At 45.7% G+C, this 19,146-nt stretch overlaps 1 protein-coding gene across 1 annotated transcript in view; it reads right to left on the bottom strand.

The window, feature by feature from the left end:
- LOC131089721 (collagen alpha-1(XXIII) chain-like) overlaps window positions 1–19,146 on the bottom strand; it is a 173,873-nt gene that overhangs the window by 7,731 nt on the left and 146,996 nt on the right. The window contains 10 exon segments of the mRNA XM_058034591.1: window positions 535–612; window positions 1,062–1,106; window positions 2,351–2,413; window positions 3,007–3,051; window positions 4,342–4,368; window positions 4,763–4,789; window positions 5,349–5,384; window positions 11,753–11,779; window positions 12,422–12,448; window positions 14,219–14,245. Coding sequence (XP_057890574.1) covers window positions 535–612; window positions 1,062–1,106; window positions 2,351–2,413; window positions 3,007–3,051; window positions 4,342–4,368; window positions 4,763–4,789; window positions 5,349–5,384; window positions 11,753–11,779; window positions 12,422–12,448; window positions 14,219–14,245 — 402 coding nt within the window.

The following is a 19,146-nucleotide window of genomic DNA, read 5'->3' as shown; positions in this document are numbered from 1 at the left end:
AGTTAGTGAGGTTCAGTGGTGTGCCCCTCAGCAGTCTCTGCATGCAGAACAAGGGACAGGGTCTGGGTCCAGCAGATGAAGGCTCCAGACATTTGATGGAGCCTCTCCAAGCACTGCACTCCACTCCCAAAGCTGCGTGCCACGCGGCCATCTGGCAAACGGGAATTACCAGCACTTTGTGTATCCCTGCAGCCTGTTATAAAACAATTAGGATGGTTCTCAAATATGCCTGTAATCAAGTATTTATTCTATTCAGCTTATTTCTTTCTAATGAAAAGGTCAGGGCACTGTTCAGTTGGGCAGGTTAAGGCTCGGGTGTCCTTCCCCTTCCTCCCACATCCCAGCTATCGACTCTGCCCCCGCTTTTGCTGCTGCACCCTGAATATCCTCAAACCCCAGAGGCAATCAGCTCTTTCTTTCCTCCCAACCAGCTCGGTGCCAAGACAGAGATCTCAGGAGGAGACACAGGACAAGGGTGGACACATTGCCACAGTGGATGTCAGTCCTTTCCCATGAGTTTTGGCACAGGCTCACCTTGAGCGCGTCCAGGATTCGGCCGTCGTAGTCGATCACGACGGTGTCTCCCTGCTCCCCTTTCAGCCCAGGGGGACCCTGCAGGCAGGGATGAATCCTCATTAATCCCACAGCATGCAGAGGTGGCTGCTAGGAAAGCAGAGACCTGACACGCAGCGTTTGGGAGTTATCACCTTACAAACACCATGGATTTAACCAGCCCTCAGTCTGACAGCTGGAACTGTCAAACCTCAAAAGGCCATCAGTTTGTGTAATGGAGAAGAGCATAAAAATCCTCACTTGATTACCCCATTCCCAGCTTTCCTCTTGCAGAAAAAAGGGTCACAGAATGGTCATGAGTATAAGAAAATTGGACTTGACTGATTTCCCAATGCCTGTGCAATCATTTGTTTAAATATGCACCATCTCTATTTTCTGATACTGAATAGATCCTGAAGCAATTCATCCACATTCTAAGCAGAAAGAGGTGGTGGGGAACAGCTAAGATTGAGAAAAATATTCCAAAATGAAATCCTGAACATCCATACCCGGGGTCCAATGGAGCCAATTCCTCCCTTCTCACCAGGTTCACCCTGAAAATCAAAAATTATTTTTCAATGAGACCAAATAAAATATAAAATATTTATCCTAAAAATACTGTACCCACCCATAAAGATATCCTTTAGATTAAGAAAAAATTATGACACCAACAAAGGACTGCTTCTCCTAGCAGAAAATAGATTTGACCTGAGAATGAATATATTTAGCAAAAAACAATGTTGGTGTGACAACAAGAGGAGTAAGAGGAGGTCTCATTGCAGGGGGAGAGGAGTGGCCAGCTCAGGGCTGTGCTGCTCTCCAGCTCCTCTCCCTGTCCCTGTGCTGAGCTCCATCTCTTTGTGCTGCTTCCACCCTTTGCTTCAGGCTGAGTTTTGCATGTGGAAAGTTTCAGCTGAGATCTTTAAGCCACTTTCAACGGGGAGTTTAAGGAAAAGTTCTGTGCCAAATTGTTCCTTTTTTCTTTCTCTTTTTTATTTTTTTCCCTTACCGTCATTTTCATAATTTTTGTTCTTTTAATTGGAGGGTTTTAAAAAGTCATAGTACTCTTACAGTAATGACCTGAAATTCTGTTCAGGATTCAAAAGATGTCTCATTTGTCACACCCATGTTGATCCCCTTGCTGACCAAATTAAAGCTCTCCAAAAAGTAAAAAATGGTAAAAATGTATAGAAAAAAAATAATTTCAGTCAGCACTGCTACTGTGGTTCTAGAAAAAAGTTTACTGAAGTTCACCAGAGCCTGCTTTGTTCCTCACATACACACCGTCTTGCCCAGTAAGAGATCATGACTCTTTGATACAGAAATATTGGCGCATCCAGATCCTACTAAACACAAAGCAGCTGAGGGGGTAAATAGCAGCCCATGGATGCTTTCTGGGGCTCCTCAGCACCACCCAACAAACCCAGATAATTTTATCTCTCAGCAGCTCTGGAGGTCAGGAGGACAGGACAGCTCACAAGTGCTTGGGGCTCTGAAGCAATTCCACAGCCATCAATAACATGGGATCAAAATGTGATCAGAATTCTACAGTTTTTGAGGAAAAAGGCAATTCAGTGGAAAATGTGCAAGTGGATGACTTACAAGCTCTTATACTGATCTCTGCTTGAACCCAGCTTTCATCAAATCACCAGGAAAAGTTCAAACACTCCTAATCTCACTTTTTTATGTCAGTTTTGGCACTTTATGAGGCTTTTAGAAGGCAAATTCCCAAAACACCTCCTCAGCTGGAATCCCCTGCCTCAGCAGTGCTGTGCCCAGAGTTGCAGCTTCTCCTTACCTTCAGTCCTGGGAAGCCATCTGTGCCATTCTCTCCCTTGGGACCCACACTTCCTTTTTCTCCCTGAAAACAAAACCCTTTAGACAAATGCTGTACAGGGAGGATGGAGAAAAGAGTTCTTCAGGTTATCATTTTCTTGATTTATCTTCACTTTACATACACAAGGGAGCAGAGCTCTCCTTCCAGCTGTGAAACACATCACCTTGCCCAGGTGCAAATGGGGAGGTTTTGAGATAAAAGTGAAGCTTTAAGATTCAGCAGTTTGGCTGCAGGTGGTGTGTTCAGCCATGAAGCTGGCCCCAAAACCAAAGCATAGAATAATAAATTCACAATGTTTTTGTGTTGGAAGGGATCTTGAAGATCATCCAGCCATGGGCAGGGACACCTTCCACTATTCCAGATTGTTCCAAGCCCTGTTAAACCAGGCCTTGGACACTTCCAGGGATGGGGCAGCCACAGCTTCTCTGGGAAACTTGTGCCAGGATCTCGCCACCCTCAGTTTTTTGATCTTTTTCCACACCAGAGGAGAAATGTTTCTCATCCTGCCCCAGCTGGTGCAAAAATCAGACAGCAAAAGATCCCACAGAATCACACAGAATAATAAGGTTAAAATGCTGCCCAGCACGTGCATTAGAGGGACACAGAGCAGAACATACCTTAGGGCCCACCAGTCCTGGTTCTCCAGGGATCCCATCATCACCCTGATGGAACAAAACACAAAAAGTGAAATACACAGGCCTTGCACACACTTAGTAGGTCCCAACACATCATTTGACCTCACTGAGTGTTGCAGAGACACAAACCCCACTCAGGTTTGCAGGCAACCAGGGCAGAGCAGCGGCAAGGAGCACAGGAGGCTCCAGTGTGGTCCCTGCTCCCACCCAGCTCTGCCTCCCCTGCTCCTGGGAATGTGGATGGGCATCTTCCAGAGTTTGCTTACAGCAGGTCCTGGCAAAGATCTTCTCCCACCTTCAACAGAAACTAAACATTAAATTTCTTAAGCCCTTTTGGGTCCCAAAGACCTCCTGTAGCTGTTTCATGGACTTCATCTCAAGCCACCAACACCCTCTGCCAGGAGGAGGTTTTCTGGTTTTGCTTGTGCTTTTTGTGGTTCTCCTGGAGTAAAGCCACTTCATGGATGCTGACAAGATTAGTTTTACCAGGCAGTTATGAAATGTTAAAGCCAAATTCTGGCCTGAAAAACACCCATAGCCACCCCTGTTTAGGGCCAAATCAGTAAAAGGGAAAGGCTGGGCCCTGTCAGCGCTTTGACTTCTCTTAAGGGCAGAGATTTATCCACTTCTCCACTGGGGTGGAGAGCCTGGCCATGTGAATCTCTCACAATCTTCAGTGCCACACCCCAGCAGCATTCCTGGCCCTCCAGGGGACATTTCCCAGGGGACTGCAGTGCTGCTGGGTGATGGCCACCCCAGGAATTCCAGACCCCTTCCCTGGGCAGAGAACATCCTCCAGGCACCTCTTGGTCCATTGAATTATTGGAGAGAAAGGGCTGAGACCTACTGCTTTGCTTGGCATTTGCTCTTTTGTTCTTTGTCTCTTGGGCAGACGTGGCTGCAGCTTCTGGCTTGCTGGTGGAAATGAAAGCCAGGCTGCAGGCACAGCCATGCCCAGCCCAGGATGGTGTGGGAGGGAAACTGAGGGAACACAGGGAAGGGACAGTTGGTGGGGACAGCCATGACCACAGCTTCTACACCAGTCTCTGGCAATGGTTTCCTGAGCCAAGCACAGAGCAAAGCAAAGGGGAAATAAATAAATAAATATATAGTTAAAACAAATAAATATACAATATATAATATATAATATATAATATATAATATATAATATATAATATATAATATATAATATATAATATATAACATATAATATATAATATGCAATATATAATATATAATTAGTATAAATATACTAATAATGCTAATACTACTACTAATACTAAAATAATAATAATAATTTTTAAATCACCATTTTACCTTTTTCCCCTGGACGCCAGGCTCACCCTTCAACAGCAACATCAGCAGAAGAGAAAGAAATTTAGGGACATGACAGAAAATAAGGCAAATTATGTAGATAATCAAAATTATTTGTAAAACTAAAATATTTGGCTTGTGCTGATCGTATTTATCCTCCCCAAATGCAAGAAAGCACATTCCCACAGCACAGCAGATTGCAGCCCCCTACAGCCCCATTTCCAGTTTTGAGCATGGGCAGTGGACGTGATATTGAGGAAGTGACACATTCAGACATTTACACTCCAGTCAATGCCTTGGAATTTTATATCTGATATATATCAACGGGTTCCAGTCCACTGCAAAATGCTTATTTTCATCCCCACCCCTCCTATTAAGCATAATTTCAAAAAATAATGTTAAAATAAGACAGATTATTACCCACCTTTGGTCCTGGAGGGCCTCTGGCACCCTGTTGAATATAAGAGTGATAGATATACTTGTTTGACAACAGAGTAAAACAGAATAAAAACATTTCTAAGAGTATTTTAATTCCAAGAAAAAAAATTACACAGACGTCAACTTCTCATCTTCCCTTACAAATAGAGCTGTCTTTGTTCTCTGTGGTCCCAGTAAATAATATCCTTTTATGGCTCATGTATTTTATGTATAATAAACACCTTTTTATCCACTTTTAAATCTGCTGTATCCTTTAATCCACCTTTTTAAACTGCTGTATCCTTAGCAGTTTGGACTTACAATGCCAGGTGGCTTCAGAGGGGCAGGAGTCAAGATACAGGAGCACCACAACCCTTCCAGAAGAGCCCAGGGGACACAAAAACTGGCCTCTCTTCTCCCCAGGGCACAGGTAGCCCTGGGCAAACATCCATTTTAGGGCACCTATAGTTGCATGAGGGGTTTTTGTCCTCCATAAGCAACAACACAAACCCCCTTGCTGCAGTGAGCAGAAGGGTGATGTTCAGTGGGGGTGAGGGGGCCCACACACAGAGATGCTTCTGGGCAATACTGACCATGACTCCATCCTCTCCTGGCTCGCCTTTGAAACCCTGCAAAAAGATAAAAATACCAACACTGAAACGATTACCTCTCATTCTCTGAAATGCTCAGCAATAATTTTCAAGGGGAATGTTCAATGTTCAGTGTTTCAATGTTCCACTGTGTTAAGCTTTAGCCTATTTTTTACTAAATAAATTGCCAGTGGTTTTTGGATTTGCAACAGGTCATCCAAAGGGTATGGACTGGGGAAGAGATCTCCTGGCTGTGTGAGTTACAACCAGCACCTGCAAACTCACGCCCTAGGCCCAGCTCTTTGCTCCAAAATTGAGATGGAAGGTTCCCTCCTGCTCCCCTGCCCACACCCCAGGGCTTTGCTCTGTGAGCAGCCTGTGGAGCCCATCTGTGGCTCAGGCTGGGCTCAGTGGCTCTGGTGGCAGCTCTGGAGAAGGGGACACCCTTCACCCTGCTGTCCCCGTGGGGTGCAGCCGCCTGGCGCGAGCTCGCTGCGCATCTCCCGTCCTTACAGGGGAGCCCGGGGGTCCTCTTGGGCCATCCTTTCCCGTGTCACCAGGAGGCCCCCGGGCACCTGGGGGTCCTGGAGGACCAGGGGGGCCCGTGGCTCCATCTCGACCTTGATCACCCTGGAAGAAGTTCACACAGATATGGTGAGACGAAGCAGTGTTGGCAAGGGGTGCTCTCAGGGTGTCCACAACATGCACTGCATCCCTGGCCTCTGCTGCCCCAGAGAAATTTAACTGCAGCTTCCAGCTGTTTAACTTTCAGCTTTCCCAACTGCAGCTGGGAAAAATTAAAGTGAGCTCACCAAGCTCACCAATTTATGCCATTTGGAGCTGGTTCCTCAACCAGGATTGTGCTCGACAACGAGATTTAACGTGCTTAATCCCTTACCCAGTGACTGTCTGCGTGGAATACACCAACCCAGCAGCACTCAGAGCAGCCCAGGCCCACACCATGCTGGCAGGGAGCATGCACACACTGCCATGACTCAGTGCATCACGTCAGAAAACCACACAAAAAGTGGCAGTGCTTGATGTCACCCTCTACAGCCAGCCACAGTCACACACAAACCTCCCCAGCTTCTCACACCCTGCGGATTTTGGGTGCCCAGAACTCGCTGTGTCCCTGCAGGTCTGTGGGTGCCATTCCCAAGGGGAGCACCCCATGGGGCTGATTCCAGGCTGGGAATCAGCTCCTGGCCCCCCAGCAGCCAGCCCAGCCCCAGGGCCCAGCCTGGCCCATCCATGGGCTGCACAATGGGAAGGGCAGGCTCATAAATCTTGTAGCAACATCTGGGAGAGTCACCACCGAGGGCTGGGTTTAATATGCGGTCCACCCTCAAATCAGGGACAAGTGTGGGATTTTTCAGAAGTCCTTAAGTGACTTAGCAGCACAAGTCCCATGGCCTTTCAACAAGATCTGGGCTCCTAAATCACTTGCATCCTTTTTTTAAAAAACCCAATTGTAAAGGCAGAACACTGAAACCAATTATGTCGAGTCTCCCACTGAATTTTTCCTAATTACAATGTCCCATTTAGAGTTCAAGGATTTAGATTAGTTTTAATGCATTTTATTTTACAATACCAACACTGTTTATATCAAATTTACAGGACTTTGCTGCTTGATTCTCAAATCTCACAAAGAACCAAATGCTAAAACCCGTTAGTTTTATGTCCCTTTACTCTGCCCCCTAAATTCCAATGGGATTTCAGTTAAACGTGCTCCCAACAAGCATCTCTAAACACAGCCATGGTCGTGGCAATTTAAAATAGCAACAGTCAGCCAGGAAGAGAAAGCAAAAGCAGCTCAATCACAGCAAACCAGAGGCAGCAGGTTCGGAGTCTACCTTGAGCACTCGCCGGCTAAAGACAAGCTGATCATTAGCCAGAAATCCATGACTGAGGTGGGGAAAAACCATCTATATCCAGGGAAAGTGGGAGGCAGAAGAATAAAGAGCAGCAGTTTAAGGTGAAAGCACAGCAGAAGAGTGAGTTTTAAAGGCTGTAGCAATATACAATATTTATTTTTAATAACTAGTTGGTACATTAGAAAGTAATAGTCTAGGTAGCCAAGAGTGGGGTTTAAGGTTCTGGGTACACAGACTGAGGGAAACAAGTATTTTTTCACCAGTTTACTGCACAATAGAACATTCAAAGCAGCTGGAGCAAGGATTCCCCTGCTGCAGAATAAAGAGTATTATTCCAATAAACCCCATAGGGGATGATATATCCCAGCATTTCCCTCTGACCAAATACTGTATTTGTTTTCAGAGGCTCAAATGAATACTGATGTATTCCCAGCCTGCAAATTGCACATAAATCTCCCAGATTTATATGATGCAAAAACAATGTATTTAGACTGTATCAGTAGTCATTGCTATTGTGTTTTAGCCTTTCCACTCCTCTGTCTGGGGAGAAGCAGGAAGACATTTCCTTTCTCAGGACACCACGTGCATCTCCCTTTCCCCATCCACCCATCCATAGGGGAATCAAGAGGGTGGAGTGAAGCCACGAGAAGCCCCGTGGGAACACACAGCAAAGCCTCCATGAGGGATTTTGGAGGTTTCTGGGGAACAAACCTATTTTGCAAATTGCCAAAGAGCTTTTAAACCTTGCACACCAATAACAGATAACCCCAAACCTCAGTTTTGGGGGGAATAGTGCACTGGCAAGGCCACCTCCTGTCCAGCCTCCCAGTATAGATGTTTTAACACCACCATGACAAGAAGAGAGGGAAAAAGTAAATTCAGAAAAAACCAATCAACCCCAGAAAACAAGCCCCTACCAAGAATTTTTTTCAAGATGTAGAGAGGGGCCTTAAGCTCAACACTCAGTTAAATGCAGCTTCTTTTGGGAAGAACAGCACTGAAATACTGAGAAATTAAAATTAATGAGAACACTTGCATGTGGCCAGGTCCTCCAAATACTACAGAAACCACCAAAAATACTCTACTGAGAGTAAAAGCATTTGTGGTAGACAGAAAGCACACAGTTCTGTAGATCATTATGGGCATAAAGTACAAAAAAGCATAAAGTGGGATTTTTATGAAACCCCACAGAGCAAAACAGGAACTGAAATTTTTTTCTTGTCCCTCAGACTGGTGGGCATCATCCAAATAAGCACATTCCAAGCCCAGCCCTATCTGTTTTAATGGAAAATAACAATTTACATTTGCTCTGAGGCCAAACACACCATATCCCACTAAATCCAGCCATCACACATTTAATTTTAAACGGCTCCTGTTACAGATGGGCCCATGAGAGGTGAACAGCCCTGAGGGATGTTAAACAGAGAGACACCATTCCTGGTGCAGGACACATCCAGGCTCCAGGAGAGGGGTTAAGTGTGATGGAGCAACACATTCCTGCTCCACAGTTCCCAGAGCATTGGGTTGCAGGCACTGGGCTCACAGGCTGCTGGGTCTGACCCCACCTAGCAATGGGATATTGGAGCACAGAAACCTTGAACACTGGTAATTTCCACCTTTAGAGCCCTCAATGCAGCCATTTCAACAGAACAAAGTCAGCAAATAATAAAATAAAAGTATCCATAGGTGGCTGTGGACTGTCACAGAGAGCTCTGCAGGATGTTTCCTGTGCTGAGGTTTTATCTGCAGTGTGAGCTTGGCCAGCAGTTAGAATTTTGCAGAAAACAAGGGAGCAAAAGCTCCTTTAGTCTGCACTGAGCTGCAGAGCTGCTCCAGCCACGCCAGCGCTTGGCCCCCAGCAGTTCTGGGTACAGGAGATGCTGGAGCCACCTCCACCAGCCCTGGCCATGGGCAGGCAGTGCCACTGGGCCATGCAGACAGAGCAGCTCTCCCACTGGAGAAGCTCATTTCCCCCTCTGGAGAGCAGAGCTGGTGCTGCTGCCACAGACACTGCATCCTCTGGCCCAGATGTGCAGGATCCCTCAGCCCCATCATTTGTCTGAACATCTCATCTGTCAGTAGGAACAGGATCACCCAGCTGAGTCCATAAATCCAGAGCAGCTGGCCCAGTGCCACCTCAGGGAGCGAGTCAGGCTTACAAATCCAGACTTTTCCAGGGGTGCAGCAATGTACTGGATTGGGAGAGAAACACAGGCATGAACTCTGTGATTCTGTGACTCTGAATATCAGGGCACAGCTGTCCCAACCCCAGCACCATCCTGCTTCAACTCTCTCTATCCTCCCAAGAGCAGAGGGGCCCTGTTAGTGATTTCTCCCTGTAAATACACTTCCATACACTCTGTCAGAACATTTGGGCACGTTTATTCGCCATCCTGAGCAGGTGAGACTGCACAGCATCCTCCCTCATGCTGCTTACAACAAGGAGCATTCAGTGATGAAGACAAGCCAAGGTGATCTCCTTCCTCAGCTTCCCAAAATCACCCTCCAGCATCTCCCACCAGGCACACTCCAACATGCAATAATCTCTGGTTTTGTCCATGCTGCTGGCAGGTGTTTATTACAGAAAGAGAAGCAGTGCAGACATGAACACATTCAGCAGCTAATCCCTAATTGCCATCACCCCACTCCCACCACAGACAGTCCCTCCAAAGCCACCCCAAGGACTATTCTCTTTTAATCCATCATTGCTAATGATAGTGTTCCAGTGCTCCCTGACACACTCCATCCTCATTCCACAGCCCATGGACATGACCATTTACAAGGAAGAGGGCACTGGATACAGTCCTAGTTATTTATCTTCCTGTTGATGCAGTGAGTTGCATTGACACATCTTTCAAAATCAAAATCAGCTAAACAAAGCTACCACTGAAACTTGAGGAGTAAGATAGATTAAATTCAGAAATAAGAAGTAATCTAGACCAGATGGTATTAGAAGTTTTGCCTCCTATTCACAGCCCTGAGTGTTTGGAGACATAAAGGGAGCTATTTTCAAAGTCAGGCACCTGTTTTTAGGGCTATTTGTGCATGGTTCTGCCAGGCTTTTCTCTCTCTCTTTTCTCCCAAATTGTTTTTGAGCCTTTCTCTCACTCTTCTGCAAAAAGTCACAAATAAATAAAAAACTGAAGCAAAATCTGGAAAAATGCAGGCCAGGACAAAATCTGCCCCCAAAACCCAGCACATTTTTCTTGGTAGGTGAAAACAAAGGACAAGTGTTACCTTGAGAGCTGGTGCCTGCCCAGACAGAGCCTGTCCTGCAGCAGGAGGTGAGTTCCCCAGCACCGGGCAGCACAGAGCCTCTGGAGCCTGAGCAGCATCTCCTCCAGCATCCCCGAGCTGCCAGCCCCAGAGTCACCCACAGCCCTGGCCAAGGAGTGAGCTCAGGTCCCTGTGCTGCTGAATCACCTCTTAAAGGCTGTGCTGAGCCCGTGGGTGGGCACAGAGTGAGGCCTTGGCTGAGCCCCTCCCTCACCACACAGGCTGTAAATCCATCTGAGAAATTTTAGGGGCTCTCTGAGCCCCAGGGTGACATTTCCAAACACACCCAAGGCAGTTGGGAGCTGCTTCAGAATATGACACCAACTTCATGGTGTGATTTTACAACCTCCAGGGGAAAAAGAAAAATCTCTCTGAAGCATCTCTACCCAACATTAACCACTGAGGTCCAGGTTATCTTTCCAGCAATGATATCTAACCCAGGTCAGCCAACTCCTGAGTGCCAGCTCCAAATCCAGCCTCCTACAGTGACAGGTACACCAGGATTCCAGCACATCCCCACAATGGGGTTTGCAGCAGGTGTCCATAATCCACAGACCACCACACCTCAGAAATACAGAAATACCTCTGCAACAGAGCCCACACCTCGTGGTGAAACCTCCCACCCCATCCCCAGCATGGGCCACATCCCCTTGTGTCTGGTGGAGACCAGTCCTGATTTACCTCAGTAAATCTCAACTTTGTGCAGCTCCATGAGAGGATATTTCATGAAATTCCATTAATTTCTCTATGCTACAGCCAAAAGAGTTTTCCCTCATCACACAGTTACTTTAACCCCTTTATTTTCAAAGGCAGCCTGGCTATCACCTGGATGCCATCCTGCTCCCAGATGGGGAGCTCAGCAAGGGAGGAGGAACATTCCATCCTGCACAATTCTGTGCTGGACGTCTCCTTGGGACACCTGATCCTACCCCCATGTACTGGTGCTCTAATGCCAGCAGATAAGGAGCACAGCCTCAAGAGAAACTTCAAGAGAAACATGGAGTCTGACACTGGAAAAGGAAATCAGGGATGAGAAGGTTCAGTAGGAGCAAAACCCTCCATGAGGTACCCAAAGATCTTCCGCTCCTTTTTCCTCATGGCCAAAGTTAGGAAAGCCATCCACACAAAGAGCTCCCGAAGCAAAATTAAACATTTCCACAACTGTTATCATACTGTTTGCAGCAAGGCTTTGTTTTGTGCAGTGACTAAACCCAACCAGATTTTAGAAAAAAATCAGTGTGCTGTGTCACCACTTACCCTTGGGCCAATGTCTCCTGCTTCCCCCTGCAAATCAGGAAAACAGCAAAGGGTCAGAGTTCAAATCTCAGCCCTGAAGGACTGAGCACAGGGTCAGCTGGACACGGCACAGCACACAAGGGAAGGGGCAAGAGTCCTTCCTATTGTTTAATGTATTTAAAATGAGGGAGGAGAAGGTTTGGAGACAACACAATAGGGAAAGATTCTGCCCTGGCAGGCAGTGAAACAGATAATAAATCAGAAATAGCAGTTTGTTTCCAACTCTAAGGCTCTCCTAGCAACTGGTTATGTCCTTCACATGTGAAAATTAACTTCACTTTCAGTAATGACCTTCTTTGGCTCCTCTGATTGCACGGGTGTCGTGCAAACACGATGGAGCCCAGATCTCTTGGAGGAATGAAGAGTTTTATGGTCTCATCACCCTTAGTGGCTTACCAGAGCTCTATGGCATAGATGAGCTTTAACACCACACTTGTCCCCCCACCTTTTTTGCAAATTGTTCCTGCCCTCCCTTAGGGGCTTTTCTAAGAGCGATGTGAGAACCCACTCTAACAGCTCCAACAAAATCCAGCTGGGTTATTGGGGCAACCTGAGCGTGAAAGAATTACAGCAGCAGGAGGATATACAGGAACTGCTTCCCCAAAATCCACATGTTAATGCAGCCTTTACCTTTTCCCCTTTTGGTCCTGGAGGTCCCTGGAAACACATAAGAAGAATCCAAATTAAGGAACAGCAGAATCACCAATGCAATATGACATTAAAACCAAGGAAATCACATTTATCAATTCACAAACCTGAGCCACATTCTTTATTATTTTAAGGAATACATGCTACTATCTTAAAATGTGCAGTGCTTGACATGAGCAACACTTTACCCAAAAGCACCCACGAGGTCCTGTCTGCTCCTGCTGGGACAGAGTACAGAGGACCAGAGCAGGGCAGGCAGCGTGGCAGCAGCTCACCAACATGTGACTCTAAATAGATGCAAAAGATACCTGGAGGTATTAAATCACTTCTAGAAAAAGCACATGCTCAGTGTATCATTACAACAATTATACATCTGTTTGAAATAAACAAGGAGGATGAGCTGCTTCCCTTGGCCTGTTGCTGAAGGCATCATTCATCGTCCCTCTGAGCAGCTGTCTGTAGGACAGGCAGGGGCACTGCAGCCCCAGAGAGAGCCCCAGAGCAGCACTTTGATGTGTCTGCTCTGCATTTGCCTTCCAGCACACAGAAGCACCAAACCTTGGTGCTGAAGTGGGACCATGGGGGGAAGGTCAGCAGCATCTGCATTCCCATGCAGCCTCCCTCCCACTGCTTCCCTCTGAGCAAGGCTGCTGGCCCCGTTCTCTCATGGAAGAGACCAACAGCAGTCTGGTTTGAGTCTGGCTGTGTGATAAGTTTGCTGTGTCACTGAGATCTCCCCTGCCTCTCCCTCCTGCCCTGCAGTGGCACCCCAGCCTGGGGGCGCAGGGCTGTGCTCTGGGGTCTGACTGCCCTCCCAGCATGAGGTTTTGCTAATGAAAGCCAAGCCCTTCCTTCTTTTCTGGTCTAATGCTTTATTTCTAGATTTTATTCACATTTGCTATCCTCAGGCTTAGGAGAAAAACCAACCACAGCAATGTATGGCTATAACAACACACTCCCTCACTGGATGGAAATAAATGTCTGGAGTGGCTTTTCAATTGCAAAGACTGAATGGCTTTTACCCTTTTTGAAATCCCACTTGGTTTAGGACCAGAATTTAAAAAGATTTCATATGGGGCCCTGTAGTGAAGGTGGTGGAAGAGAATGGGGTTTGGAAACAAAATATGGAGCTGTGACCTTCTGTAGGAACCATTCAGTGGAAGGAATCAGAGCTGGCTAGGGTTCAATTAGCATAAAAATAAAAAAAGTCTGCATTTCTGTAAAATAGAAAAGAAAAGAATGAAGCACCTGAATATCCAAAGGGCTTCCAAGCAAAAATGAAATCAAGAAAACAGCTCATAAATTAATCCAGTCTGTTCCAAAAAGTATTTCATGGACACTGGGCACCCTCAAGCAGTTCCCAGCTCAGGTCCTTTGGAGGAAAATGGAACCTGCTTTGGGATCAATTATTTTTATGGTATCACTCTGCAGTGCCAGAAGCACACAACCAAGATCATTGATTTTGCTCTTTGAATGTGCTACTGGAGTTTATTCCCCACACTTGGCCTGATGCCCATCTGCAGTCTGTGCTCCCTGAGCTGGGGCAGGAGGGGAAGAGGCAGCTGAGATGAGCTGACAGGTAAAGGAAAGTTCACCTCCAGCTCTGCTGGCCAGCCCTGGCTCAGAATTCAAACTTGCATGGAATAATCTTCCCAAGTACAATTGTTCCTCCTGAGCAGTTATATATGTAGCACTAAATGAGTAATAGTTGAGATAGTGCCTGTTTATTGTGGAGCAGCATGAACAAAGACGTTATATTTGGCACTTGGTGCTACTTACTGGTTTGCCATCCAAGCCAAGAGGCCCCTGAAAAAGTAAGGAAAAGAGAGTATTATTAAAAAAAAAAAAAAAAGTTTCAAACATAGCTTTATCAGGCATGCTCTGAAAGAGACTCTACTTACTTAATCTTTGGCTATGATTCTATGATTTACCTACTCCTCCATCCATGCAATCCAGCAGGAAGGTTTCACAGAGGCACAGTAAGAGGCATCAAACAATTGGCAGAGTGTGAAGGAGGGTGAAAGGAAGCGACAGGATTAGTGACAGGGATAAGGTGACACTGCTCTGGCACTTGGCCTGGGACTCCCTGAGGTTTTGGAAGTCAAAACCAGCAGCAGTAAAACATGCTTGATTTGGTTAAACTGAGCAGATCCTTGAGTGATTCACATCAACCTCGGGTCTGAGCTATTTTTCCTACAGCACTCAGTTATCCCAGCTCTTCCTCAGGTCTCCTGTTTCTAGGGTTGCTGCACCAATATGGAAAATGGTGAATTTCCCAGCATTTCTGGCACTTAAGCCCTTAATTATCACCAAACCACTGAATGTGTTGGGCCAAAGGAAACATTGCTTTTGATAAGGGAGGTGGGGAGGGAGGAAGCACAGATGCTCTAAGGCCAAATCTGCCCCTGTCATCAGCTGGAGCTGGCACTTTTGGGGACAAAGTGACACCCACCAGTAGCTGTAAATCCACTGCCTGTGGCAAATGCAAGGGTTCCTCCTGCAAAGCTGCACCTTGGGATCAGCTCCAGCTCCCTCCCAGCCCTGCCCTGCACAGCCACACTGTGGAATATGCACATCCCCCTCCCAACATGCTGGGATGAAACATCTCCCGTGTTACAGCCCTGAGAACCATGAGGATCCACCAAAGCAAAAGGGGTCTGGACTGTGGTACAGTGCTAAAGCACCAAAGGTCTCTGTATTTCTTAGGGAACTGACTGGGGTGAGTCATTTTTAGTTTATCTTATTTCTGTGATAGGGAAATTGAGCAAAAGAGGCAAAGGTGGGTAAGAGGAGGCTAATGGCTGCATTAAAAAGAGCATCCTTGCAGCTCACAGCCATTGAAAAGGAATAAATGGCCATTGATAAGGAATAAATGGCCATTGATAAGGAATAAATCAGTCTGCAATGGCTATGCTGATGGGACCTGGAATATGAAACTCTGGGGAGCACAGGTCTGTTAGGAAAAAGGTAAATCCAGATGACCTGGGCAGATCATCAGTAGCTGGGTTACAAGGGCTGGGGCACCTGTGCAAGAGAAGTTCACTTGAAAATAAATGAGGATATCTTTACACACATGACATTTCTGAAATGACCAAGCACAGGTTACATTCCTTATGTGATGTGGACTTTTTCTTCTAAGGAACCATCAGTACTCAAAGCTACAAAGTGGTCATGAAAAAAGTACATAAAGCAGTTGTGTCTGTTAATGCAAAGGTTTGCAGGTCACAACCAAACTACCCTGACACCTCCTGCACACTTTATCTCACTTCAATTCCTTAGGTTCTAAAAGCTGGAAATGGCATCAGGTTCACAGAGCTTCTTTCCTGAAACTATGATTGTTTGAGGTGATTCATCTGAAGTTCCTGATGCAACTCCCTGACTTTCAGAGGATCAGACATGGGATCTGAGCACAGAACTGGCAGCACATTCAACTTCTCAGAGGAGTAGAAGTCCCAGAATTATTATTTTTTAAATATAAAATGCCAATTCTTCAACTTTTAGCTATTCTTGTATCAGTCCACAAAGAGACATCCAGAAGCAAAAACAACGGCCTATTCAGAAAATGTTTGAGGGAAAACATTTAATGCTTGAGAGAAACAATATCCATCAGGGTTCCAAAGGGGCTCTTGGCCAGCCACAGCACTGAATGGACAAGACTAACACAGAATTTTAAACATCTTGTTAGTCTGGGCTGGAGATTGGATTGACTCTGCTCTACCTGCCCAGCCAAATGTCTGTGAGCAAGGCAGGGTTCCCAAGAGCAGCCAGGAGATTTCATCTGAAATCTGGGCTGCCTGACTTGACTGCCTGCAAATCTCAAGAGTGCCCATGTGTTGAGATTGTTATTGTCTTTCATTTGAATTCTCCTCCATGTCATTTTAATTAAAGATTAAGCAATCTCTAATTTATTTGATAAATAAGGAATGGGGAAACAATGAGTAATCCTCTATTCTCCCACTTAAAACCAATCTCTGTAGAAGTTTTCACTTTCAGAGGACAAAAAATACTTCTGCTAAACCAACCAGGAAAAGTGTGTGAAAAAAGAGAGTTTTCTTCTTGGACTCCTTGGCAATAGAAAGCATCACAGTGGTTTTAGGCTCTGCTTTTTGCCCAGGGAGCAATTTCACTTGTGCCTTCACTCACTCTTGATCACAGTCCTTTGCTCTAAATCACACACAGTGATCACAATTCAGATAATTTCAGATAATTCATTATTCTCTATATCCAGAGGGGATGAACTTTCTGCCTAGGACAAACCCAATCCTTTAAAACAAGGTAGAGGGAAAATTCAAACAATTTCCCCCAAAACATAGTTCTGACCTAAACCATCACTGCACTGGCTAAGTGGGACAAAAGGCTTCAAAGAAGAGCACACTGTTGGGGTCCCAGATGGCCCTAGAGGCCCCTTCCTGCTGGTGACCAACTCACATCTCATTTTCTGACCACACACCAGATGTGTTCAGTGCCTGGTCAAAGCAGCTCTGTGGGACACCCTCCCCATTAGAAAAGAAAAATTGTTGCTGTCAGTTTTGCAAAGAAAATACATCTGTAACATCTGTCTGGAGCCCTCAGGTTGCTGGAGGAGCTGGATTAGTGGGGACAGCTGGTGACACAGAGCTGGCGACACAGAGCTCAATCAGTCACTCACAGAGGTGAGTGATAATTGCAATTACACACCTTGGTTTCACCCCTCACAAAGAGTGACACAGGCACAGGTGTTCCTGTAGGAATAATGATCCATGGTGATCCCATGGTGCATCCCCCTTTGCCATCACCCCGGTGAGGACATTATTTATAAAGCTAATATATTTTATGGTACACATTGATGATCTGTTATTTAATGATGTATAATTACACCTTGATGCTGAGAATGCAGACAGGGGTCAGATAGGATGTAAAAGCTTGAGCAGAGCTTGTTTCTATATCACATTATCTTGATGCATGCCTTGGTTTTGACACACAACATCTCAACTTCAGAATAAGGGGCTGCATTCAAATGCATTTTAAAACAAATTCTGATGTATTTTTCATTTTGTTTCACAGTAGAAGCTCACAAGTCTTGAGATACAGCACCAAAATGCCACCTCTCATTACAAAAATGAGATTCACCCCTTGCTGAGGTCAGCTGAAGGCTTGAGAAGATTTTGAGCTAACCCAAAAGGGAAGACGTGGACCTCGTAAGCTCTGGTTCACATGCAAAAGCTGTTCCAATAAATAACAGGCATTTCCCACGTTCATCACTCACCTCTCAGAGGCTCAGACAAGCCCAGGTGCCAGCCTGGCTCCCTGGCCCTCTGCCATCCCCCTCCATCCTCACTGCTGCTGGCAGGGATGGACTTGCTCTTAAAATGTTACAGGAATTTTAAGGGGGGAAAATATATAGTGAAAGCAAAGCCAGAGATTTTTAAAAGGACAATCCTTCTGAGTTGGGAAATCTTCTCTTATGGTTATTTTTAATGTTTCCTGCTCTGCTAAAAATTAGCAGAGGGGTCGGAAGGAACCCTGCAGTCAAATTTTGACAAATTCAAAGGGCTGCCTTTCCATCTCTGGCTCTGTGGTTTCAGAAAAGGGTAGGATCTTATATTCCAAGGAATGAACAAAAGAGCATGACAACATTTTAGTATCCCTGCAAAGGGCCCTGGGTCATCTGCAGCACAGGCAGGGAGCAGGGACCATCCCTTCCTATAGGCCATGCTGTAAATCCTCACAGGCAGGACAGTGTCTGCTGGCCATGTGGCTCCTCAGCACAGTTTTGTGTGAGAAGAAAGCTCTGGCACAAGCTGCGGCCAAGCACACCCTGCCAGGCCTGTCACAAGGACAGTGGAGGAAGACAGCCAGGTTGCTGTGGCTGCTCCCAGCTTCCCAGCTGAAGGGAAAGGGAAGAAAAGGGACTGAGAAACAAAAAATGAACTGTGAGTCCTCTAAATAGCAGCTGAGAATCATTGGCACTAACTGTGAATAAACTGAGTCCAAGAGACTTGCTCTGGGATGTCCCCTCATCCTCAGTTACTGCTGCTCCTCCTCCCTCCCCAAAGTCCTCAGTGCAGAAGGATCAGAAACACTTACAAAATAACAAATTTCTACTCCATACAGTACCACTGCTGCTGCACTAATGATTTGTCCTTTCAAATGCATTTAAATCATGTTTTATTGTTTATTTTTTATCTTTATTATCTATAATGCTAAATAAATTTATTACTACATCTAAAAATTTGTGAAGAGTATGGAATTGGTCATACAAGGGATTACCCCAAGCACACACCACTCACTGCTGTGAGCCTGGAGGTGTCCTGGGCAGGAGGTTCCTCCTTCATCAGCCCCTGGTGTGAGACCCCAAAATCACATCAGTCTGCAGCACGACAAAACATTGGAAACATTCCCACCAGGAGCTGCTATGGTTAAGCATTAAGATCATTTATATCACAACAATTTCATGTTTAGCTTTATATATAGCACGGAAAGCCTCAGTGCAATGGGATGGGATTGCTGCACACGGGAACAGCGCTGCACTTGAAAAATAAATATAATTTTTTAATCAATGAACATGATTATCGACAAACCTTTGCCAACAATTTTCTTTTTCTTTGTTTGAAAAAAGCTATTTCAGTATTGTCCAACACAAATCCCCCATGTAGACAAATTTCCTCCATGCAGTCATGGAGCAAACCATGACTACACACAAACTGGAAAACCATCTTCCATTACTA

This window comes from Melospiza georgiana, chromosome 15, assembly GCF_028018845.1.
Source record: "Melospiza georgiana isolate bMelGeo1 chromosome 15, bMelGeo1.pri, whole genome shotgun sequence".
Taxonomy (NCBI): domain Eukaryota; kingdom Metazoa; phylum Chordata; class Aves; order Passeriformes; family Passerellidae; genus Melospiza; species Melospiza georgiana.
The sequence above is the reverse complement of the archived record's forward strand: the minus strand, read 5'-3'. Positions and strand labels throughout refer to the sequence as shown.